Here is a 25,307-nt window from a genome sequence, read left to right on the forward strand (position 1 = left end):
AGGTTGGCTGCTCTCTACTCTTTCTTGATGTCGGACTCCTTGGGGTTGTGCTGCCTCACCTTCAGTTCCCTCCTCTGCTTTATCTGGCACCCAAGTCGCATCAGTGACCTCATCATCATCATCTCCATCTTCATCATTACCACTGGAGACAACTTGGCAATACGCTGCAGCTTGGGGAACATGAATGCCAATTTGTCTACCAGTGTTCCTCCCTCTCTTTAGGCTCATGTTCCTGTTATCCTCAACCTCAGAACCAACATCTGAATCCAGTAATGGCTGAGCATCATCAAGGAGCAAGTGGCTGACGCTGTGGTCAAATAACTCAGCTGACTCCTCAATGGCTGATGTTGGGGCTATGGCAGGAATAGATGTGGACAAGGAGGCAGGTTTATCCACTCTGGCAACTGCAGGGGAATGCACACTTGTCTTTTCTTGCGTGACAGAGGATGAGGAGGATGAGGAAGGTTTAGTAAACCAGTCCAACACTTCCTCTGCATTCTGTGGCTGGATAGCACAGGCAAACTCACTAAACAGAGGAATCGATGCCCTGCCTGGGGAGTGACCAGCACGTCCACCTTTGCCTGTGGACACATTTGTTGCTGGCCCCTTATAGTGCCAAGGGAATGTCTGCCTCTCCTTGTTGTCCTCCCAGACATTATTGGGAGGGAGGGGGCGGTGCATATAAGCCAGTGTAAAGAAGAAGTTGAAATCTGTACGTAGATGCACTTTAATCAATGTAAAGAGATGTTTGGTGCACTTTAATTTGAGTACTCACACTACACAGACACACTCCACGGATACACTATAATATACTGCAATACAATGCGCCAAAAGTAAAGTGACGCACAAAAATATATGACGTTAAACTGGCAGTAACACACACAAAACTATATGGCGTTAAACTGGCAGTAACGCACACAGAACGATATGGCGTTAAACTGGCAGTAACGCACACAGACCTATATGGCGTTAAACTGGCAGTAATGCACACAAAACGATATGGCGTTAAACTGGCAGTAACGCACACAGAAGTAAATTGCGTTAAACTGGCAGTAACGCGATCAAATAGACGGTGTTCTATCGTCACTACACTGACGCTATCTGAACTGTCCCTACTCTAGCTATACACTAATGTAAAGATTACTGACACGGTCTCACTACACTACACTGAAACTATATGAGCTGTAATGTATGTATGAATGATACGGTCTCACTACACTACAGTGAAACTATCTGAGCTATCCCTACTCTAGCTGCACACTATGCAAATCTGAATGTCGGTCCTCCTCACTACACTCATACTATCCCTAGACTGACACTAAACTAATATTCTACACTGACAATTGAATTAAAATAGTACAGTATAGCACACTAACTAACTAATAGCACTGAACAAAGCCATGTTCTATGTCTCTCCACGCCAAAATCACACTGAAAATGGCTGCCATTGAAAGAAAACTTTTATACTGTGTGTGTGTGTGTGGGGGGGGGGGGAATGAGCCATGATTGGATAAAGTCATGATGACAGTGCAATCATGACAGTGCTCTGTACCCTGATTGGCTGAAGCTTTCATTGCTTCAGCCAATCAGGGCTTGCAATGCACTGTTCAGCGCCGCAATGCATTGTGGTCGGTTCGGAGGGTAGAACAAACGGTTGAAGGACCCGTTTGTTCGGCTATTCGCCAAACGACTGAACAACGAAAGTTCACCCCGAACTTATGCTCAGGCCGAACCATTTGCCCATCCCTAGCAAGAGAGCATTAATCAGAGAAGCAGCCAAGAGGCCCGTGGTAACTCTGGAGGAGCTGCAGAGATCCACAGCTCAGGTGGGAAAATCTGTCCACAGGACAACTATTAGTCGTGCACTCCACAAATCTGGCCTTTATGGAAGAGTGACAAGAAGAAAGCCATTGTTGAAAGAAAATCATAAGAAGTCCCTTTTTCAGTTTGTGAGAAGCCATGTGGGGGAGACAGCAAACATGTGGAAGAAGGTGTTCTGGTCAGATGAGACCAAAATTTAACTTTTTGGCCTAAAAGCAAAACGCTATGTGTGGCAGAAAACTAACACTGCACATCACCCTGAACACACCATCCCAACTGGGAAACATGGTGGTGGCAGCATCATGTTGTGGGGATGCTTTTCTTCAGCAGGGACAGAGAAACTGGTCAGAGTTGATGGGAAGATGGATGGAGTCAAATACAGGGCAACCTTAAAAGAAAACCTGTTAGAGTCTGCAAAAGACTTGAGACTGGGGCGGAAGTTCACCTTCCAGCAGGACAACGACCCTAAACATACAGCCAGAGCTACAATGGAATGGCTTAGACCAAAGCATATTCATGTGTTAGAATGACCCAGTCAAAGTCCAGACCTAAATCCAATTGAGAATCTGTGGCAAGACTTGAAAATTGCTGTTCACAGACTCTCTCCATCCAATCTGACAGAGCTTGAGCAATTTTGCAAAGAAGAATGGGCAAAAATGTCACTCTCTAGATGTGCAAAGCTGGTAGAGACATCCCCAAAAAGACTTGCAGCTGTAATTACAGTGAAAGGAGGTTCTACAAAGTATTGACCATTTATAATTTTCCTTCCACTTCACATTTATGTGCCACTTTCCATCACATAAAATCCCAATAAAATACATTTACGTTTTTGGTTGTAACATGACAAAATATGGAAAATATCAAGGGGTATGAATACTTTTTCAAGGCACTGTACAGCACATGGCTCAGAAGGGGACCCCTCTGCTGTTCCCAAGCTCTCCTATTCCACCAGGGGGCATAGGATTGCTCTACAGCAGACTATAGATAATTCAGTTTTTTTCATTCATCCAGCTGGCTGTGCAAAAAAACTGAACCGATTCGCCCATCCATACACTCCATGTGGATGGGGGGATCACTCCCGCTGAGATATTATGTCAGGGTGACTGATTGAAGAGCATTTATCCAACAGGCTGGTTATACCGAAGTCAACTGGTAGATCGATCCAGCACCCCCCCGCCCCCGAGTTAGCAAGCAATCCCAGGGAACAAATTTAACCCTTTGATCGCCCTTGATGTTAACCCCTTTCCTGACAGTGTCATTAGTACAGTGACGGTGCATTTTTTTTAAAGCACTGATCACTGTATCGGTGTCACTGGTCCCCAATAAAATGTCACTTAGTGTCAGATTTGTCTGCCGCAATGTCGCAGTTCTGCTAAAAATCGCTGATCGCCACCATTTCTAGTAAAAAAAAAAGAAAAAAGTCCCATAGTTTGTAGTAGGGTTGCACCGATACTAGTATCGGTATCTGCCGATACCGAGTATTTGCACAATTATCGGTACTCGTGCAAATGCACCGATACCTGAAACCGATACTTTCAGGCTCGGTTCTTTGAGCTGTCAGTGGGTCTCCCCTGTGTTAAAGAAGTCCGGTAATTGGAGCTTTCAAATAAAAAAAAAAAAAGCAGCCGGCAATGTTTATTAACAACATTGCTCAGCCCTGAAAGACTAAAATAAAAAGTTTTAAAATTTTTTAAAATAAAAGAGTTATTTACGATAGGTAAATCCACTTTGCACTGCAAGTACACTTGGAAGTGCAGTTGCTCTAAATCTAATGCCGCGTACACACGGGCGAACTTTTCGACGGGCTTTTGACAGACTTTTGACGGACTTCCAACGGACTTTTGAACGACCGGACTTGCCTACACACGATCACACCACGTCCGACGAATTTGTACGTGATGACGTACACCGGACTAAAATAAGGAAGTTGATAGCTGCCCTAGCAACAGTTTTTGTCTGTTGGACTAGCATGCAGACTAGTGGATTTTTCGACCGGACTCGAGTCTTTTCGGCATCAAAGGTCCGACGGTCTTTCCGACAGACTTTCAATGGACTTTTGACAGACTTTCGAACGAACAGACTTGCCTACACACGATCACACCAAAGTCCGGCAGATTCATACGTGATGACGTACACCGGACTAAAATAAGGAAGTTGATAGCCAGTAGCCAATAGCTGCCCTAGCGTTGGTTTTCGTCCGTCGGACTAGCATACAGACGAGCGGATTTTTCCACCGGACTCAAATCCGTCGGAAAGATTTGAAACATGTTTTAAATCTAAAGTCCGTCTGATTTTCGCCCGAAAAAGTCTGCTGCAGGTCCGATGAAGCCCACACACGGTCGGATTGCCCCACGAATTTGTTTGGTCGGACCAGTCCAGGCGAAAAGTCCGCCCGTGTATACGCGACATAAGGGGTAGATCTGAAATGAGGGGAAGCTCTGCTGATTTTATCATCCAATCATGTGCAAGCTAAAATGCTGTTTTTTATTCTCCTTGCATGTCCCCCTCGGATCTACAGCGACTGCACTTTCAAGTGAGCTGGCAGTGGAAAGTGGATTTTCCTTTCGTAAATAACCCCCATTGTTTCTTTTTGTATATTTCTGTTTCTTCATCTGCAGATCAAAGGGATGAACAAACGTTCCCCTTTAACCCCTTTAAGCCGTAATTTACTCTAATCATCCTTAATTAACTCCCTATTCTCCTCCATTTAATTATTATTTTCCTGGGTTTTTTTTTCCTTTTGTTCACGTCTATTTTATAAACGATAAACAATTAAAACTTTTTTTTTTTGTTTACTTTGTCAGTGAAAATTTTTACACATATATATTAACATATGTTTACACATTTCACTTTGTAAAAGCGCTAGATTAAAAAACAATCAATTTATTTCATTTGTAAATAACTTTTCAATGCTTTGTACCATTGCTGTCAGCTGAAGTTGAAAAACAAAACCATTGCGGTAGGTATCGGTAATTGGTATCGGCGAGTACTAAAAAAAAGTATCGGTACTCGTACTCATTGTAAAAAAAAAAGGTATCGGTGCATCCCTAGTTTGTAGAGCCTATAACTTTTGCGCAAACTGATCAATATATGCCTATTGGGATTTTTTTTTACCAAAAACATGTAATAGAATTCACATTGGCCTAAATTGATGAAGAAATTCGATTTTTTATTGGGTATGTTTTATAGCAGAAAGTAAAAAATATTGTTTATTTGTTTATAGCGCAAAAAATAAAAAACGCAGAGGTGATCAAATACCACCAAAAGAAAGCTCTGTTTGTGGGGAAAAAAGGACGTCAATTGTATTTCTGTACAGTGTCGCACGATCGCACAATTGTCAGTTAAAGGAACGCAGTGCAGTATCGCAAAAAATGGCCTGGTCAGGATGGGGGGATGAACCTCCCGGAGATGAAGTGGTTACAGCTCCCCCATCCCCCCCCCCTTGCTTACACACAAATGCGCACGTCGGTCCCGCACACATATGTAAACAGTGATTACATCACACGTCAGGGATCACCGTGAACGTCAGAGCGATAATTCTACCACCAGAGCTCACATTTCATAAACTGATAACCTGGAAAAGCTTTTAAAGCATCACCTGTGGAGATATTTAGATGCTGTAGATTGTCGTTATTTTGGTATCTATTTACTCATCATATTTTACCAACAAATCAGGTATTATGTTGTGTCTGTCTGCACTAAGATTCAATAAACTGTATTTTTATTTTTTTTTCGTGAAAATTTGCATTCAATAAATGGCTACACAAATATCGTGCAAGTAAAAAAATTGCAACAACCACCATTTTATTCTCTAGGGCCTCTGCTTTCAGAGACTATATAATGTCTGGGAGTTCTAAGCCATGTAGGTGATTATAACAAGTATAGAATGTCAGAATTGCCCGGATGTGAGGACATTGTGGTTGCCTGGCCTCCATGCTCTCAGCTCCCATTTTTCCGGGGGACACTGGGCCATTTCACGTGCAGGAAGCCAGGATCGGGAGCGCGCACAACACAAGAAGTTCGTGTATGTGAGGGAGCACCGGAAGTAGAATTCTGACTTCCGGGCCGGATAGAGAGAGATAGAAGTGCACATTGGATATCAGGACTGAGAAGTTTTGTGCGGCTGGAGGAAAGCGGAGAGATCGGCGGTGAGGAAGTTCCAGTCTCGGTGCGGGGTGACTGAGGAGGAGGTCTGGACACCAAGGCGAGGATCGGCGGTGGCGGCTTAGGCCTGGATTCCCGCTCCGAGCCCGCTGCTCCCTCCACGGCGGCCAGCACCATGGCTAAGAACTACGACACCATGGAGTTCCCGTACTGCGACGAGGTGTCCAAGTATGAGCGGCTGGCCAAGATCGGGCAGGGAACCTTCGGGTAAGAGAGAATTGGGGGGAGTAATGGAGATGGGGGGGGCTGTGGGGGTCCAGGGAACGGAGAAGGGGGGGTGCTTTGGGAGACCGGGGACAGAGATGGGGGGGCTGTGGGGGAGCCATGGAACAAAGGTGGGGGCTGTGGGGGAACAGGGATGGAAGTTGGGGCTGTGGGGACAAGGGACGGAGATGGGGGAGCTGTGGTGGACCAGGGAATGGAGATGGGGGAGCCAGGGAACAAAGGTGGGGGGCTGTGAGGACAAGGGACGGAGATGGGGGAGCCAGGGAACGAAGGTGGGGGGTTAGGGGGCTGTGGGGGACCAAGGATGGAGGTTGGAACTGTGGGGACAAGGGAAGGGGATTGGGGGCTGTGGTGGACCAGGGAATGCAGATGGGGGAAACTGTGGGGGACCACGGACGGAGATGTGGGAGCCAGGGAACGAAGGTGGGGGGCTGTGGGGGAGCTAGAGAACGAAGGTGGGGGGCTGTGGGGGAGCTAGAGAACGAAGGTGGGGGGCTGTAGGGGACCAGGGATCATGGTCGGGGGCTGTGGGAGACCAGGGATCATGGTCGGGGGCTGTGGGAGACCACGGATCATGGTCGGGGGCTGTGGGAGACCAGGGATCATGGTCGGGGGCTGTGGGAGACCAGGGATCATGGTCGGGGGCTGTGGGAGACCAGGGATCATGGTCGGGGGCTGTGGGAGACCAGGGATCATGGTCGGGGGCTGTGGGAGACCAGGGATCATGGTCGGGGGCTGTGGGAGACCAGGGATCATGGTCGGGGGCTGTGAGGACAAGGGACAGAGCTCGGGGGCTGTGGTGGATCAGGGACGGAGATGGGGAGGCTGTGGGGGAGCCATGGAACGAAGGTGGGGGGTTAGGGGGCTGTGGGGGAACAGGGACGGGGATGGAGAGCTGTGGTGGACCGGGTAACAGAGATGGGGGGGGGCTGTGGGGGACCAGGGATGGAGATGGGGGAGCCAGGGAATGAAGGTGGGGGACGTAGGTCGGGGTCTGTGGGGACAAGGGACGGAGGTCGGGGTCTGTGGGGACAAGGGACGGAGGTCGGGGTCTGTGGGGACAAGGGACGGAGGCCGGGGTCTGTGGGGACAAGGGACGGAGGCCGGGGTCTGTGGGGACAAGGGACGGAGGCCGGGGTCTGTGGGGACAAGGGACGGAGGCCGGGGTCTGTGGGGACAAGGGACGGAGGCCGGGGTCTGTGGGGACAAGGGACGGAGGCCGGGGTCTGTGGGGACAAGGGACGGAGGCCGGGGTCTGTGGGGACAAGGGACGGAGGCCGGGGTCTGTGGGGACAAGGGACGGAGGCCGGGGTCTGTGGGGACAAGGGACGGAGGCCGGGGTCTGTGGGGACAAGGGACGGAGGCCGGGGTCTGTGGGGACAAGGGACGGAGGCCGGGGTCTGTGGGGACAAGGGACGGAGGCCGGGGTCTGTGGGGACAAGGGACGGAGGCCGGGGTCTGTGGGGACAAGGGACGGAGATGGGGGAGCTGTGGTGGACCAGGGAATGGAGATGGGGGAGCCAGGGAACAAAGGTGGGGGGCTGTGAGGACAAGGGACGGAGATGGGGGAGCTGTGGTGGACCAGGGAATGGAGATGGGGGGGCTTTGGGGGAGCCATGGAACGAAGGTGGGGGGTTAGGAGGCTGTGGGGGACCAAGGATGGAGGTTGGAACTGTGGGGACAAGGGAAGGGGATTGGGGGCTGTGGTGGACCAGGGAATGGAGATGGGGAAAACTGTGGGGGACCACGGACGGAGATGGGGGAGCCAGGGAACGAAGGTGGGGGGCTGTAGGGGACCAGGGACGATGGTCGGGGGCTGTGGGAGACCAGGGATCATGGTCGGGGGCTGTGAGGACAAGGGACAGAGCTCGGGGGCTGTGGTGGATCAGGGACGGAGATGGGGAGGCTGTGGGGGAGCCATGGAACGAAGGTGGGGGGTTAGGGGGCTGTGGGGGAACAGGGACGGGGATGGAGAGCTGTGGTGGACCGGGTAACAGAGATGGGGGGGACTGTGGGGGACCAGGGATGGAGATGGGGGAGCCAGGGAATGAAGGTGGGGGACGTAGGTCGGGGTCTGTGGGGACAAGGGACGGAGGTCGGGGTCTGTGGGGACAAGGGACGGAGGTCGGGGTCTGTGGGGACAAGGGACGTAGGTCGGGGTCTGTGGGGACAAGGGACGTAGGTCGGGGTCTGTGGGGACAAGGGACGTAGGTCGGGGTCTGTGGGGACAAGGGACGGAGGTCGGGGTCTGTGGGGACAAGGGACGGAGGTCGGGGTCTGTGGGGACAAGGGACGGAGGTCGGGGTCTGTGGGGACAAGGGACGGAGGTCGGGGTCTGTGGGGACAAGGGACGGAGGTCGGGGTCTGTGGGGACAAGGGACGGAGGTCGGGGTCTGTGGGGACAAGGGACGGAGGTCGGGGTCTGTGGGGACAAGGGACGGAGGTCGGGGTCTGTGGGGACAAGGGACGGAGGTCGGGGTCTGTGGGGACAAGGGACGGAGGTCGGGGTCTGTGGGGACAAGGGACGGAGGTCGGGGTCTGTGGGGACAAGGGACGGAGGTCGGGGTCTGTGGGGACAAGGGACGGAGGTCGGGGTCTGTGGGGACAAGGGACGGAGGTCGGGGTCTGTGGGGACAAGGGACGGAGGTCGGGGTCTGTGGGGGACCAGGGAACGGAGATGGAGGGGGGGGGGGCTTTGGGGGGACCAGGGACGGAGATGGAGGTCGGGGGCTGTGGGGACAAGGAACGGAGGTCGGGGGCTGTGGGGGACCAGGGACAGAGATGGGGGGGCAAGGGACAGGGATGGGGGGCTGTGGTGGTCCAGGGAACGGAGATATGGGGGCGCTGTGGGGGACCAGGGACGGAGATGGGGGATGTAACGACGAGTATGAAAGGGGTCAAAGTCGTTTAGGACACCAAGGCAGCTACCGAACACTCAAATCAGCCGAACAAAAAATCCATACAAATAATTCTCCCCCTAAGTACGAGGCAAGGCTCTATTGAGGGTCAAACAGGAACTTTTATTGAAAGGAATGCAAGTCTTATATACAGTAAAAAGAGAAGGTGTATACCTCCTGCTCATATTACTCTGAAAATGCACCTGTGACCAGAAACTTAATTAACATGAGCTCATTAACTAATCCCTTTAAGCAGCCTGGTCATTGTTATGATAAATCAGGATTTCACTACAGGTCAGACTTGTCACCGAGCCTCACACAGTAGATAATATATTATCATAAGTTTAAACACAGGACATTCTCTCAGCAGGAGCTCCACTAGGCGTCGGCCCGTCTCCTACATTGTACAGAGGCCAATGTGATCAGTCTTTCAATTAACAGGTTGAGTTCAGAATCAAACAAACCAATAATAGTCTCTACATACATCCTGGGAGATATTGTGGATAAATTTTACTGTCCCATTTTAAGTAATCCAAGATATATTTTCTCACTCACCCTGTGCCAGGATAGCACAGGGTGACTTAGACATAAGAGGTGCATGGGGAGCTGAAACAAGGGTATCCCATACTTTCCAAAGGATTCTGGGTTCCACGGGCCCTCCCGTCACAGGGGAGCCAGGGAACAAAGGTGGGGGGAAAGGGGGCTGTGGGGGACCAGGGACGGAGATGGGGGGCCAGGGGTAGGGGGCTTTGGTGGACCAGGGACGGAGGTCGGGGGCTTTGGTGGACCAGGGACGGAGATGGGGGAGCTGTGGTGGACCAGGGAATGGAGGTAGGAGGCTGTGGGGGACCAGGGAATGGAGGGAGGTTATGGGGGACCAGGGAACGGAGGTGGGGGGCTGTGGAGACCAGAGATGGGGGAGCTGTGGGGGACCAGGGAACGGAGGTGGGGGAGCTGTGGGGGACCAGGGAACGGAGGTAGGAGGCTGTGGGGGACCAGGGAACGGAGGTAGGAGGCTGTGGGGGACCAGGGAACGGAGGTAGGAGGCTGTGGGGGACCAGGGAACGGAGGTAGGAGGCTGTGGGGGACCAGGGAACGGAAGTGGGGGGCTGTGGAGACCAGGGACGGAGATGGGGTGGCTGTGGGGGACCAGGGAACGGAGGTGGGAGGCTGTGGAGACCAGAGATGGGGGAGCTGTAGGGGACCAGGGAACGGAGGTCGGGTGCTGTGGGGGACCAGGGAACGGAGGTGGGGGAGCCAGGCATGGAGGTCGGGGGGTGGGGAGCCAGGGACAGAGGTGGGGGGGCGGTGTTTGGTGAGCCATGGACGGAGGATATCCAGCATCAAAATGATGGCGCCATTTTCAAACAACTCAGCTTGTAAAGCTGTGAATTCGCTGAGCTGCTTTCATTTTTATGCTATATGTGGTTCGAATCTTGGCCGGTTCAACAGGGACGGGCTGAGAGTCGAACCATCTATGGGCAGGATGATTTTACCCAAGTCGATCGATCAATCAACTTTGGTACAGCCAGCATGTCAGCTTTTTCATGCTATTGTTGCCAGTGGCTATAGCTACTACCAAAAATCACTGTGTGTTCCCCCAGCTGGGACGGCTCACGGTCAGCCCCCCCCCCCCCCCCCCAGGAGAACATAATAGCTCTACAGGAGCAGTCAGTCAGTGTTGATGGGGGAATTGAGCGATATTATTTATTTATTTTCTTTTGGTTTGCAGGAAAGAAATTCACACAGCTTAAAGCCCCATAGACACAGATGGGATGTTGGTAAACATTTGCCAGTACAAAAAATATCGTCCGGCATTCTGCCCGAGTGTATGTCAGTCTGTCTGTCATCGGGTTGGGCTGTGTATTAGGGACACTGTGTGCCTGTGATTGCTGTGGACATGCAAAAGTGGTGACACTGGGGTGACCTTGCCCCAAAATGAGAGGAGATCCTGCCTGCCGTATAGGGAAATTATGGGGTACTGAAGTTATGGAATGAAAATGGAAAAGATTCATTTTAAACATTCCATTAGCATGTTAATGAGGGGGGTGGGAGGAAACTGGGAAAAATGTGGACAGATTAGACTTTAGGTTTTACGGTAAATCTTCCTGGCTTATGTTTGTGTTTTATTATCTTATTCAGTAAACTGATGTCCATGAATGCTTCTCCGCCTTTAACCTTGGCATCATGGAGGGATCTTTTTGTTTTTTTCTAGCAGGCCACATTGATTGCAGGTGACACTTTTTTGTCATTTATGGGGCTCAGCATGACCATCCCATAGTGTGAGAACATTTCCAGCATCTTTCTGTTTATTTACATCAACAGTTCTGTTTTTTTTTTTTCTTTTTGCTAAGTTTCACAATAAAACATCTTATTGTATCAATTTCCCAGTGTACATAATAAACACTTCAAGTACCTTCTTTATGTGCAGTTGCCTCTTCCTAACCATGATGATGTCCAAGTAATTAACATCTTCTTGTTTTTCTTTACAGTGAAGTGTTTAAAGCCAAGCACCGCCACACGGGCAAGAAGGTGGCTTTGAAAAAAGTATTGATGGAAAATGAGAAAGAAGGAGTAAGTACTGCCTCCTCCTTTAAACTATCTTAACAAAAATCATACTGTACATTACAACATACTATGTGACAGTTTAACTATGTGTCAGCCCCAACAATTATCTTCAATGCAAAAAAATTTACTGGGGACACTGAATTAAAATAAATCACACTGAGTTTAAAGTGTTTGTAACTCTAAAAAAAAAAAAAAAAAAAAAAAAAAAAGAGATCCTGTTCCCTTATAGCAGATTAAACAGCACAGTGCTTGTGCTGTCCAATCTGCCCCACTCTAAGCTGTAACAAACCTGTCTGATCATGCCTGTTCCTGTGTCCCCCTCTGTGTCCTGACCACGATAATCATGGCTGCTGAGCCCTGATTACCATAGTCAGTTAACGTCCCTCTGTCATCCGCAGCTCTCCTCTGTCCTCACGCCCTCCCTTCATGTCTGTCGGCTCCGTGTCTTTGTCTCTGCCCCCCCCTCCTGCCGCTATTGGTATAAAATAAAGTATTACAAATTGTCACTGGCTGCCCCTCCTATTTCTAGGCATAACACACAGGGTAAGTGTTTTATTAAAACAAAGCTTCTAAATACCTTATTACAGCTATCTTCAGGCTGGTCACATGACTCCCAGCCGGTCTCCTACTCCAATCCAGGCTACAGTGGGAGGGGCTGAGTGCCCACTTGACCTGCCCAGCTGACGTCAGAGGGAGATCTCTGCCCCTTCCGCTGTAGACCTGTGGATCAGAGTAGTAGTGTGGCTGGGAGTCACGTGACTGGCCTGATTTATAGGTGTAAAGGGGTATTTACAAGCTTTGTTTTAATAAAACACTTACCCTCTGTGTTATGCCTAGATACATTGGGCTGCCAGTGAATTCCATTTTTGTGGTAACAACCACTTGAAAGATGTTATTGTTTAGGTATAGTTTTATTTGGTTCAATTATATGGTTACAATAAGTGTAAAAAGTGGTGTATTATCACATGTGTTTAGATCACAGTAGTATTAAGCGCTGTACCTTTTGGTGTTATAAGTATCTTCTCTTATTCAATCTGTTTTATAATTCTAGGATTGAACACCCCCCCCCCCCCCCCCTTTTTTTTTTTTTTTTTTTTTTTTTTTTTTTATTGTGGAACTCCAGGCTTCTTCAGAAAAAATTAAGAGTCAGCAGCTACAAATACTGTAACTGCTGACTTTTGATATTCGGACACTTGCCTGTCCACGAATTCAGCGGTGTCTTCACCCAAGCCAACTTTTTAGTCGGCTCCCGGGTGCTGCTGCCACCATCTCGGGTAAGGAAAACTGGCAGTGAAGCCTTGCGTTTTCACAGCTGGTACCCTCCTGCGCATGCGCAAAGCACCCTTTGTGACTAACCCGGCAAAGGGGGGGGGGAGGAGGAGGGGGAGAACTTCTGCCTGAGTTTGCTGCGGTGAGCTCAGCCAGAAGTGGGAGTTTCTCCTTTTGGGTGGCGCGCTGCTTTAAGTGTTTATTAAGTAAAAAAAAAAAAAAACGGTTGATCATGTCAGACATTCAGAGCTGTCCTGTCCTCCCAGTTCTTATCTTGGGCTACAGAACAATTCTCCCTTATGTGGGGGGGAAGGAATTCAGTAGGTTGGCAAATGACAACCGGGCAAAGCTGAGACCACTTGCAAATTTCACTCCACAAATTCTTGTGTGTTGTCAGCCCACAACAGGGAGTTCAGTAATGAGCGTATTTCTGGCAGATCAACAATTACTTTTGTGTACTTGCAGGGTCTTTAGAGAGAGAACACATCGTAAAATGTCCATGTATTGCAAAGATGTACTGCATATGTTTTTTTTTTTTCCCCAACACATGCTTTAATTATTTTGCTTCTCCCTCTCTTTTTAGTTCCCAATCACGGCTCTACGTGAGATAAAAATTCTTCAGCTGCTGAAACATGAAAATGTCGTAAATCTGATTGAGATTTGTAGAACCAAAGGTACAGCATGTTGAGTATTTCGACTTCATTCAGACCAGTGTTCAGTCTTCTGTTGAACACAATTAGATGAAGCACTAGTTTGAAATTCACCCCAAAAAAATACCTTCCATCTCTATTCATATGTGGCTCTCCTTTTTTAAAGTGGAACTCCAACCAAATGTGTGTTTTTTGTTTTTTTTTTAGTTTTAGAAATAGTAGGAACTTGTTAGAGCCTTTGAGTTTAAATAGTGCCCTTATGAGGGGGGTTGTCCTCTCCTTCTGTCTTGGTGATCTTCTGTGATCAGGGCAGGAAGTGAGAAATCTTCCATTGGAGATGCAGCCAAAAGGATTTTATTATGTCTGTTCATTAAGTTAGAAAAAATACCTGGTGATCCTGCCTGAAATCTTGTGGGCTGACAACTGTCTGTTTACTCTGCCTGCTTTTTCTGTGGACTACAGAGCACTTCCCCTCTGTATGGAACCAATGAGAAGGGGAGGGTTTTTTGTACTCAAAAGACTTCCTGTCCTAGGGTGACAACACTGCTCCATAGATACAGTACAATGAGCGAGCGTTGTCACCCTTGGAAAGGAAGTGTTACTGGCAGGATCACCAGGTGAATATTAAGGAAGAGGGGCCAGGAAATGTATCTAACCTCCACATCTAAATACTGGTAAACTGTAAAATATTACATCATCTCTTGGGTTGTAGAAACATGTTGTCACTAGCCTGGAACAATGAGCTATCGTAACAACCAGGCAGATAGCATTGTCAGGAGAAGATCTGCAATGGCAGCTTCAATGACAGGTATAGCTTATGGTGTACTTGTCAATTTCACTCAGTGGTGTTGCCATCTTTATAGGCCTTTTTATATTTCTTAGCGATTCCTGAGTCCCGGTGGGAATTAGGAACTCTGGTGCTGGGAACTACCAAGTCCTTGACAGGCACGACTATATTTCACACTATTTACATCCTTTTATATATGCTTTGATCCCTAACTTTTCCACAAATATGTCATTTTCACAGCAAATCAGTACAACCGCTGCAAAGGAAGCATCTTCCTGGTATTTGACTTCTGTGAACATGATCTAGCTGGACTTCTTAGCAACACGCATGTCAAGTTCACTCTTTCTGAGATAAAGAAGGTCATGCAGATGCTCCTCAATGGTCTCTACTACATCCACAGGAATAAGGTAAGTTAACACCTTGTCCTTCCCTTTTTTTTTTTTTTTTTTTTTTTGTCGGTTCTCTTTACCACTCATCCTAAAACAGAAAGGTCTCTAGGGCCTGTGTCGGTAGAGTTTTGTTTGTGTCAGATGAGTTTTGTGTTCTCATACAAGTCTGAGAATGCAAAGCCCACCTGAAGGAGGTCAAATGTACATGTTAGTGAGCTCTGATCCCAGAAGCATCTCAAACTGATGTCATTGACAAGCCCGAAGCCCGTCATTACTCCGTGCCATCATCTAAGAGCTGGGCATAGTAAAGTGAATGGAATATGTTAAAAAAAAAAAAATAAATAAAAAATCCCTTCTATCTCTAGGTGTGTTCTGCCCATGGACTGGCTTAAAGCACAACTCCAGACAAAACTTCTTTAGCTTTGGACAAAGTTTTACTTTTTGTGTATTTAAAAAACAAGTATGGCCAAAGCTTTTTAGGCTATACTACTACTACACGTTTATTTCTGCACTCCTGTCACCCAGATTCAGCTGACAGCAGGCTAAAACCCGATTTTGGCTGGTGTCACAGAGCCAGTCCAGGCTCTGCAGGGATCCCAACAATACTCTTAGGGTCCACCCAGATGCCTGCCTGGCAGCTGGCTCAGGCTATTGGCATTCCGCTTAGAGCCTAACTCAGCTGCTCCTGCCCCCTCCCCAGCTCTGCGCTCTAGTGAGCACTGGAGGAGCAGGATATAAGTGACCACTCTCTGCTCCAGGATAAAATGGAAACCTGTGTCAAATGTTTTCTTTCAAATGAAGCATGGAACCAGGGATCTCTGATAGTTGCTTAATGTCTGCTCCAGTTTTTATAAACCACCTCCTTTGTGTACTAGGTTTTGCATTTGCTGATAATTGTTCTTTCTGTCTCATCAGATCCTGCACAGAGACATGAAGGCAGCAAACGTGCTGATCACTAGAGATGGAGTTTTAAAATTGGCTGATTTTGGATTGGCCCGGGCCTTCAGCCTTGCCAAAAACAGCCAGCCAAACAGATACACCAATCGTGTGGTCACACTCTGGTACCGCCCCCCTGAACTACTTCTAGGTAAGGTTGTTGGTTAGGATTAGAGTAAATTATTTAATACATTTTTGTCACTGCTTTGTGATTGTCAATGATTTGTTTTGTATTTAAAGATAAGAGTACTTTAAAATAGAGTGCATTTATCCCTTTTTCCCCTAACCTGACCTAACCCACCCTCCGCCTCCACAGATACATCCTTGCCTAGATCCAATGGCCGCAGTTTCGCTCTGTTTACATTCTCTAATGGAAGTTTTCACTATCCTGGGCATGACTGTGCATTAGTGCCCCATAGACTTCTGTAGAGTCTATGGAGCTGTAATGTGCAGGCACTGACAGGACAGTGAAGAATGTTTGTGCTAGGTGTAAAATGTCTGAACTGCGCCCTTCAGATTGAGGTAAGCATGGACCTGTTAAATGGGAGTGTGAGTTAATTTAGGTCATGGGAAGGGTGCAAATGAAAATAGTTTTAAAAGCATTTAGATAATGTGGAGGACAATAAAAAGAACTCTCCATCAACAGGGGATCTTCTTAACATGCATTTGTCCAAACCTAAAGTAACTTTATTGGTAGTGTGCATATTGCAGTATCCGCAGACCACAGCTATTGCTAGCAGTGTGCTTCTGTCACATCCCCCCCAAAATGACTTCTGCACAGTTTTACGCTACAGAAATATGAGCATGGGCATGCCTCCATAATTTTTCTCTTTCAATACATTTTTATTGAAAGGTTTTAAAGCTGAGTTCCACCCAAAAGTGGAAGTTCCGCTTTAAGCACTCCTTACCACCTTACATGATACTTTTGGGGGGAGCAGGTACCTGTTCATACTTGCGCTCGGGCCGCCTAAGCAGCTCGAGCGGAAGTTCTCCTTTCCCCCTTCCTCCCTGCAGTCTTCTTCTGGGATATGTTACAGGTCCCAGAAGATTGCCCGGCCATTGAGAAGCACAGCTCGTCTTGCGCATGGTCTGTGCACATTCGGCTATGAATCTGCAAGCTGCCCACACACTCAATGTTGGCGCTGGGGACAGCCGAGGGTTCGGGCGGCCGTATCGCTAGACCGTGGGACAGTTGAGTGTGTGTTTATTAAAAGTCTTTTAATAAACACAAAAATGGCTGGAACTTTGCTTTAAAGAATACAACATGCGACGTAATCAGATATACAGATAGAAGCTTGATATCGACACTTAACAGTCATAGGCAGTCGTACATCAAATAGAGTATTCAGAGCGAATGACAATCTCAGCACTCATAGCCTCCATCATATTACAAGGTGATCCCCTTTTAATTGATAGAATTATTGGATGTGGTATATACTGAAAATCTGGATAATGTTTGGAAAGATTTGGTGGCCTTTGAGGTACCAGTGCTGGAGTTCCACTGTAGGCATGCCCATGGGTCATTTATTTATTGAGATCTGACATTTTCCTATTGTTTACTTAAACCTGTTTGCATAGAATTCAAACATTTTTGTTGTTGAAGGCGTGACTGTACATTCTAACATCAGTTTGGTACTTTTAGGAGAGCGTGATTACGGTCCTCCGATAGACTTATGGGGTGCTGGATGTATAATGGCTGAAATGTGGACCCGGAGTCCCATCATGCAAGGGAACACTGAACAGCACCAGCTAACTCTGATCAGCCAGCTGTGTGGTTCCATCACCCCTGAGGTGAGTACAGTGGCTGCTTGGTGGCCATTTTTTGCTTGGACTACCTTACTTAGATTGGTATTCCTCACTTAGGCAGTTGTAACATTCTAAAACAATAGGCTCAAATCACAAAGATTCAAACACAAGTATAAGTAAGGATCTTAAAGTGGTTCTTGAGGCTTAAAGTAGAACAATAGGCAAAACTTTTTTTTTATTTTGGATAGCGTACGGAAGGATTATAACGCCTGTCAGATTTTTCTTTCACCATCTGTGTCCCATTGCAGAGATTTCCCTTCGCATCCTGTCCCATAACCCAACAGGAAGTGAGACAAAATCCCTGCAAATTAAGGAAATTCATTGGGGACCACCAGAACTCCCCAGTGAAAGATTTCCCCTCTATTACTTTTCTGGGGAAAAGTTCTGCATTAAGGTCTGCATTAAGGTCAAAAACCTGAGACCAGGACCCCCCCCCCCCTCTAAATACTTACCCAAGCCTGATCTTGATCCAGTGCTGTGCCCAAGAGCAGCAGCTCTCTCCACTTTTTCTTCACAGGACAGTGACGAAGGGGCACGGGCAGAGCCACTCTGTCTATGGTCGCAGGCTGCGTGGCTCGTAATCGAGCCCACATGAGTGCTGCCATAGGAAGTGGCTTCTCATAGGGTCATTCGCCAACCAGGAGGAGTGCCAGTGGGGGACACCAGAAGAGGAGGATCAGGGCTGAAATAAATTGCCTATGGCACATACTCAAGCGCTCACAAAAGTTTTTTTTGTCACCATTTTGAAGTCCACTATGTGAAAGCATGAATTGCCATTTAATAGATGGCAGGCAATAAGCAGCTGTCAAGGGGGCAAATGATTAAATGAATTGCTATGCAGTAGAAACTGAGTAAAGAATACCATTGAAGGCATAACTAGTTATTGGCAGCTCCAGGTGATTCAGATCAGGGAAAGACCTATAGAATGGTGCACACAAATAGTCAGGGGGCAGGATCAATAAAAATGGCAGTTTTATTAAAACATTCCTGGAAAACTTACATAACAGTGTCTGGGAAGCACTACAGAGGTGAAAATTGTGAAGCTGTAAACAGCAGACAAAAAAAACAGGGACTGCTGAGCTGGATGGCGGTTTGCTACACAACTGTGAATCAAGAAGCTGTAAGCATGTGCCCTCTGCCCCACTCGGTGAGATTGATGCTGCAAACTGGGAGGACTGAGTAGCACTGGAGTAGGGCTCGCAGGGACTCGGAACAGCAGGTGAGTGGGGGATCCACTCAACAGCAGTGTGAGATGTAGGACCACTAGGCCAGGAAATGGAATGCCAGACCTCCAGGGGTACAGACCACTATCAGCATGTTAGGCTTCCCTCTAGGCTGTTAGGAGAGACCAAAGTCAGAGGATTGAGTGGGCTGACAAACGTGTTTCAGGGACCCGCCCCTTTGTCAAGGCCATCTGACTGGATGACATTAACAAAGGGGTGGGTCCCTGAAACACGCCCACCCCCTCCCCCCCCCCCCCTTTTTTTTTTTTTTTTGCAGGTTCACTTTAAAACAATTTTAAGGATATACGAGGGGGAATTGGGACTTTAAATGAGGCACACTAATGTGCCTCCATCCCGAATATCGGTACATAAAAGAGGGAAGTTGGGACTTTAAATGAAGCGCTTGGGTAGTGGAGGTAGAGTAGACCATAGTAAAAAATGCATTAAGAAATGTTTATTATTTGTAAATAATATCAAACAATAAAAGAGTATTCATTTCATATACAGTAGACAATTCATTAATGGTCATAGGAGATGTACACATAACATAAACATGATAAAAATTGTGTATACGTGTAGCAGCACATGATCCAATGCAAATAAAACAGTAATATAGCATAATGTTGCTAGCAACAGCAAACCTGATACCGACACAAGCACCCATATGGTAAATATGCATTTCTTGAGTAGGAAAGAATTGATGTAATAAGGAAAACATATGGTATAGAGAACTATGGTTCCATGTAAGATGTAGCTGGGGCATCATTAATACAAAGCTCGACGCGTTTCGTGGGTGTCCCCACTCATCAGGAGCTGATGCGATTAAGTTTCCTAAAGGATATATATAAAAGTATAATGAACCATGGAGTCCATGTAAAAAAGTAGAAAATAATGAAATGAACATTAAGTATCTAAAACTGTTTTTACCAAACGCACTCACCGACTCAAGCAACAAGTGCAGTGTGCTGTGGTGGGAGCAGGGTGGGCCAGGGACATTGCCTCTCCACAGGTGAAAATATACTGTTGTAGGGACAAACAATTCTGGGAACAGAATAATAAATTTTCACCTGTGGATACATCTTGCCCCATTCTATCTTTTTCTTCCTGCCCGATGTCGCATCTATAATTATGCCGCCTCGGCTCCCGTGGAGAGGCAATGTCCCTGGCCCACCCTGCTCCCACCACAGCACACTGCACTTGTTGCTTGAGTCGGTGAGTGCGTTTGGTAAAAACAGTTTTAGATACTTAATGTTCATTTCATTATTTTCTACTTTTTTACATGGACTCCATGGTTCACTATACTTTTATATATATCCTTTAGGAAACTTAATCGCATCAGCTCCTGATGAGTGGGGACACCCACGAAACGCGTCGAGCTTTGTATTAATGATGCCCCAGCTACATCTTACATGGAACCATAGTTCTCTATACCATATGTTTTCCTTATTACATCAATTCTTTCCTACTCAAGAAATGCATATTTACCATATGGGTGCTTGTGTCGGTATCAGGTTTGCTGTTGCTAGCAACATTATGCTATATTACTGTTTTATTTGCATTGGATCATGTGCTGCTACACGTATACACAATTTTTATCATGTTTATGTTATGTGTACATCTCCTATGACCATTAATGAATTGTCTACTGTATATGAAATGAATACTCTTTTATTGTTTGATATTATTTACAAATAATAAACATTTCTTAATGCATTTTTTACTATGGTCTACTCTACCTCCACTACCCAAGCGCTTCATTTAAAGTCCCAACTTCCCTCTTTTATGTACCGTTAAAACAATTTTAAAATCAGCAGATACAAATACTGTAGCTGTTAACTTTTACAATAAGGACACTTACCTGTCCAGGGAGCTCGCAATGTCGGCACCCAAAGCCGACCCGCTCATTGGCTCCGGGTGCAGGCGCCTGCATCCTTACTAAGGGAAACAGGAAGTGAAGCCTTGCGCCTTCACAGCCTGTTTCCTACTGCGCATGCGTGAGTTGCGCAGCGCTTTCTGAATGTCCCAGAAGGCAACAGTGGGAAAGGAGGAGGGCACAAAAAAACGCGGAAGGGACATGCCTCGCCGCGGCACCATGGGACGGAAGTTCTCAAGAAAGTATACGAAAGAAGTATGGAAAAGAAAAAAAATCCAAAAACTAGGGGAGTGGGTTGTTGCTTATGTTTTCAAAGGAGTTCAATTTTTGCCTGAAACGCCGCTTTAAAGGCAAAACCGTTCTAAGAAAAAATACACTGGCTTGTGTTGACCGACCTTACCATTTAAAAGTACCAGTTCCTTGGGTGTCATGCTGATCCAGTGACGGCATTGCTTTCAGACGCTGAGCTTTGCTGATTAGGGCTATGAATTCATTCTCTGCATGGTTTTTTTTTTTTTTTTTTTTTTTTTTTTTATATGGGTCAGTGACTTCAAAATTATTGGAATCAGAGACTGGGATGTTAGCAATGGTGGCCTCTGTATTTTTCTCAATAGAAGGATCTCTAGAAGGTGTGCACCTTTTCTAAATAATGTAGTGCAGTGACCGGGGACCCCTTCACCCCTATATTTTGTCCAAAAATCTTAGGGGCCTATTTATGATGGAGAGCGGATATTTCTATCTACTAGAAGGTTACTGTATACTGTACACAGTGGCCTGTGTTTTGTGGCCCATTCATGTCCAGCCAGCAATGTCCCACTGAGTTCTCTTTGCGCCGTGCAGCAGAGAGAGCTCTGTGATTGGAGCAGAGCCCCCTCTCATGTTATTATTCATTTTAATAGCGTTAGGACTCCACCAGCGCTCTACTTTATAAATGTGCTGTGATTTTTTTTTTTTATTTTTTTTTTCTTTTTTTTAAACAGTCACGAGGGCATGCTGCTGCATTTTTAAAGGTACCCTTGGTGTCTGCCTGAAGTTTTAGCAATTGTAAAACAATGATTGGTATTGATATGATGATTGGGAATCTTCGATTTTTGCTCCTGAGTGTGCTGTTTAGAAAGACAAACCATGCTCATACCATAGATTTGTAGCAAGAAATGAAGCCCATCTCAGATAATGTCTAATTTCCATAGCATCTGCATAAAAGCCTTCTTAATATTTCCTTTACATTTTTAGGTGTGGCCCAATGTGGACAAGTATGAACTTTATCAGAAACTGGAACTGCCCAAAGGCCAAAAAAGGAAGGTTAAGGAAAGACTAAAGGCTTATGTGAAGGATGCCTACGCCCTCGATCTTATCGACAAGCTACTTGTCCTGGATCCAGCACAGAGAATTGACAGTGACGATGCCCTTAACCATGACTTCTTCTGGTCTGACCCAATGCCTTCTGACCTCAAGAACATGCTTTCAACTCACAACCAGTCCATGTTTGAATACCTCGCTCCTCCCAGGCGACGGGGAGGTCACATGCCTCAGCAACCAGCCAATCAGGGCAGGAACCCTGCAACTAATCAGTCTGAATTTGATCGAGTCTTCTAAGGCGGCAGTGCTCAGTGTGACGTACTTGTGCCCCAACTGTCAAAAGTCGAATAATTGCCAAGTCTTCGACAAAACAAACCAGATCAGAAATTTTACAGGATGGTCACTGGATGTACCCACTTTGCCGATGACTTGAGTTGTAGTAATGAGGAACATTCCTCTAAGATCTGAGCATGTTGCTTGAAAGAAGATCAACAGGTTTGATTTTAGAAACTGGTGCTTATATGTATGTACACTATATTCTTGAGAGAATGTAGGTATTTAATTTTATTATAGAAACCCCGTCTTGTCTTGGAATTGCAGCTCTGTATCCAGTATTAAAAAAAAACACCTCGGCAGGATACAAGCCTCCAATTTGGAAGACCATTTGCCTTTTTTTTTTTTTTTTTCTTTTTTTGGGGAATTGCACCTCTTTGCTTAAAGACACACCATTTCTCCAGTTGCATTAAACCATCTATTCTACGGGATCATCTTAACTTAGAACTGACACCCTTCGCTCTCTCTGTACTTGTTAGAACTTCAATAAAAACTATTGTACAAGAACTCCTAGCCAGGATACCACCGTACCAGGATGCTTTATTTCTGTAATATTTTTTTTTTTTTTCCCTTGTAATGAAAGGGATACTGGTGTATTTTCAGCAAATGTGGTTTTTGAGTTATAATCTCGGTATTGACAGTTATTTGATGTCAGTATTTCCACGTTTTGTGTACCATATGTTTGTTATTTTAACTATAGAGATTATTAGATTAGCCACAAATGGAGCTCCTGGTGCATTTACTTTTTTTTTTTTTCACTCTTAAAGGGTTAGTTCATCTTTATTACTAATCAATCTTAGCATTGTTTACACACAGAAAATGGCAATCATAATGTAAAACCTCATTTACAGTGGAGCCTTAGATTACGAGCATAATCCGTTCCGGGAGAATGCTTGTAATCTAAAGCACTCTCTTATCAAAGCGAGTTTCCCCATAGAAGTCAATGGAAACAAAGATAATTTGTTCCGCATTGACTTCTATTGCATGCAATACTGCATGTGGCCAAAGGTGTGGGGGGGGGGGGTGCCGGAGAGCCTCGGAAATACTCGGGGACAACTCGGCTGAACTCGGTAAGTATTCTGTGATTCTGAGTATTTCCGAACCGGTCCGAGTGTCCCCCGCGCCCCCCCACCTCTGGCCAAATGCGGTATTGCACACCCCATTAGCTTGAATTCTGCTCATTTTGCAAGATCACACAGGATTTAAAAAAAAAAAAAAAGTTGCTCGTCTTTCAAAGCGCACGGTACTCGTAAACCAAGGTTCCACTGTATTTTAAAACATGCATACCCCCTATTTTGTTAAAGCCTCTTTTTTAAAAAAAAAAAATGCGCTCCAGAAGTGCATTTTTGGTTTGTACATGGTCTGAGTTTGCACACGCATTAAATTGTGGGACATGTAGTTCAACCACTTGCTGCCCAGTGTACGCATATAAACATCCTGGATGGCAAATGGTTAAATCAGGATCGTAGCTGCAGCCATGATCCTGGTTACGTTTTTACAGCCAATGATGGGCTTTCAAGTGCAAGTGATCTGATCGGCTTTACAGATGTCCGATCACTTTGACAGTGCTTTCCCGATCCTGGGCTCTACAGTTTCACCAGGGAGCCTGGGACCGCTGTAAGCAATCCATTTTGCTGGCACCGGAGAAGATGGAGGAACATCCCCTATCTCCTCTGATGAATAATGGCAGAAAGGGATGAGGATTTAATCACTTCTGGTTTCAGTGCTCTTTCCCTGGCTGTTACAGTGTTTGATCAAAAGCTTTTGAAGTGCAGGGGAGATATCAGGGGTCCAAATAGGCCTCTAATGTCTCTACAAAGAGTACTTGTCAGCATCCAAAGCTATCACAAGGGGTCTTGTTCAGTTGGTCGCCATTTCACAGGCGTGCACAATTTTAAATCTTGACGTGTTTGGTATCTATTTACTCACCACAACATCATTTTGTTTTTTGCTGAATATATGCATTTGATTAATGGCTGCGCAAATAACCTGTGACATAAAAAAATACAGTTTTTTATGAGCTTCTGCTTTCAGAAAATTATATAATGTTTTGGAAACTTTTGGGGTTCTAAGCCATTTTCTAGCAAAAAATAATGCTGTTTTTAATTATATATAGGGAAAATTTCAAAATGCCCTGGACAGCAAGCGGGTGACCATTGGGCACTGGAGTTCACTGCCCAGTGAATGGACCACAATTCAGTGCAAGGGCCCCACAACCCAATTGGAAGAGGCAGCATTTTTATTTCCATTTTTTTAATAGTCCATCTCTCATAGTTTAATTTTAGGGCAGTGTAAGTACATTGGCTGGGACTGGGAACGGCTGGCCTACACGTAGGAATTTTTAAAGTTAGAGCGTTTTTGTGACCAGCACGGTTTTATCACATATTGGATAAATGTAATGCACTATAAGTTTTATTGTAAAGGTGAACTAACCCTTTAAAGTGGACCTTGCTCTTAAAGGCAAGATCTGCCTATTATATTGGGTCCCTGTCATATCTAATTGCCATATGATGGCAGTAAAAAAGAATAGAAAATCTACCCACCTTTCGCCTCCAATCAAGATCCTTCCTGTGAGATACTGGAAATGCAGAGGATCCCAAATCTTGCTCATGATGCACTATGCTAGAGGTCTGTCTCACGAGATTTGGGATACTCTGTGTTTGCAGGATTTTGTCAGAAGGTATTGTAAGTATATTTTTTGTGATTTTGTGTCAATTTTCATATAAGGGAGGGAAGCCTGATGTAATAGACAGCTGCACAGGTGGTGCATTGTTTTTAACGACTGAGGTTGGGTTACCAAAGAGAGAGAAAGCTGGTCTCTGTTACTTGTTTAGCTGAAAAAAAAAAAAAAAAAGATTGAAAAGTTATACTTTTCCTGATTAAATATATTTTTTTTTATATTGAAAACATATGATTCTCCTGTTTTTGTGCTTTGCGTTGTATCATGTCTGTATTAAAGTATCACTGAGGCTCGGTGCACACCTATGAGTGTGTTCCAGCTGCGTTTGCTCGGGCACGGCAGTCCATTCATTTCAATGAGCTGCCGTGCCTGTGTTTCCCGCAGAAA

The 25,307-nt window shown here is 46.1% G+C and overlaps 1 protein-coding gene across 1 annotated transcript; it reads left to right on the plus strand.

Moving 5' to 3' along the window:
- Positions 1 to 5,838: 5,838 nt before the first annotated feature.
- CDK9 (cyclin dependent kinase 9) lies at positions 5,839 to 24,123 on the plus strand. The gene is made up of 7 exons (XM_073600452.1): positions 5,839 to 6,192; positions 11,600 to 11,681; positions 13,528 to 13,618; positions 14,622 to 14,788; positions 15,686 to 15,857; positions 17,349 to 17,497; positions 21,842 to 24,123. Exons 1-7 carry the CDS (start codon positions 6,101 to 6,103, stop codon positions 22,202 to 22,204), a joined length of 1,116 nt encoding a protein of 371 aa, XP_073456553.1. The 5' UTR covers positions 5,839 to 6,100; the 3' UTR covers positions 22,205 to 24,123.
- Positions 24,124 to 25,307: the final 1,184 nt, after the last annotated feature.

This window comes from Aquarana catesbeiana, linkage group LG09 (genome assembly GCF_042186555.1).
Source record: "Aquarana catesbeiana isolate 2022-GZ linkage group LG09, ASM4218655v1, whole genome shotgun sequence".
In the NCBI taxonomy this organism is placed as follows: domain Eukaryota; kingdom Metazoa; phylum Chordata; class Amphibia; order Anura; family Ranidae; genus Aquarana; species Aquarana catesbeiana.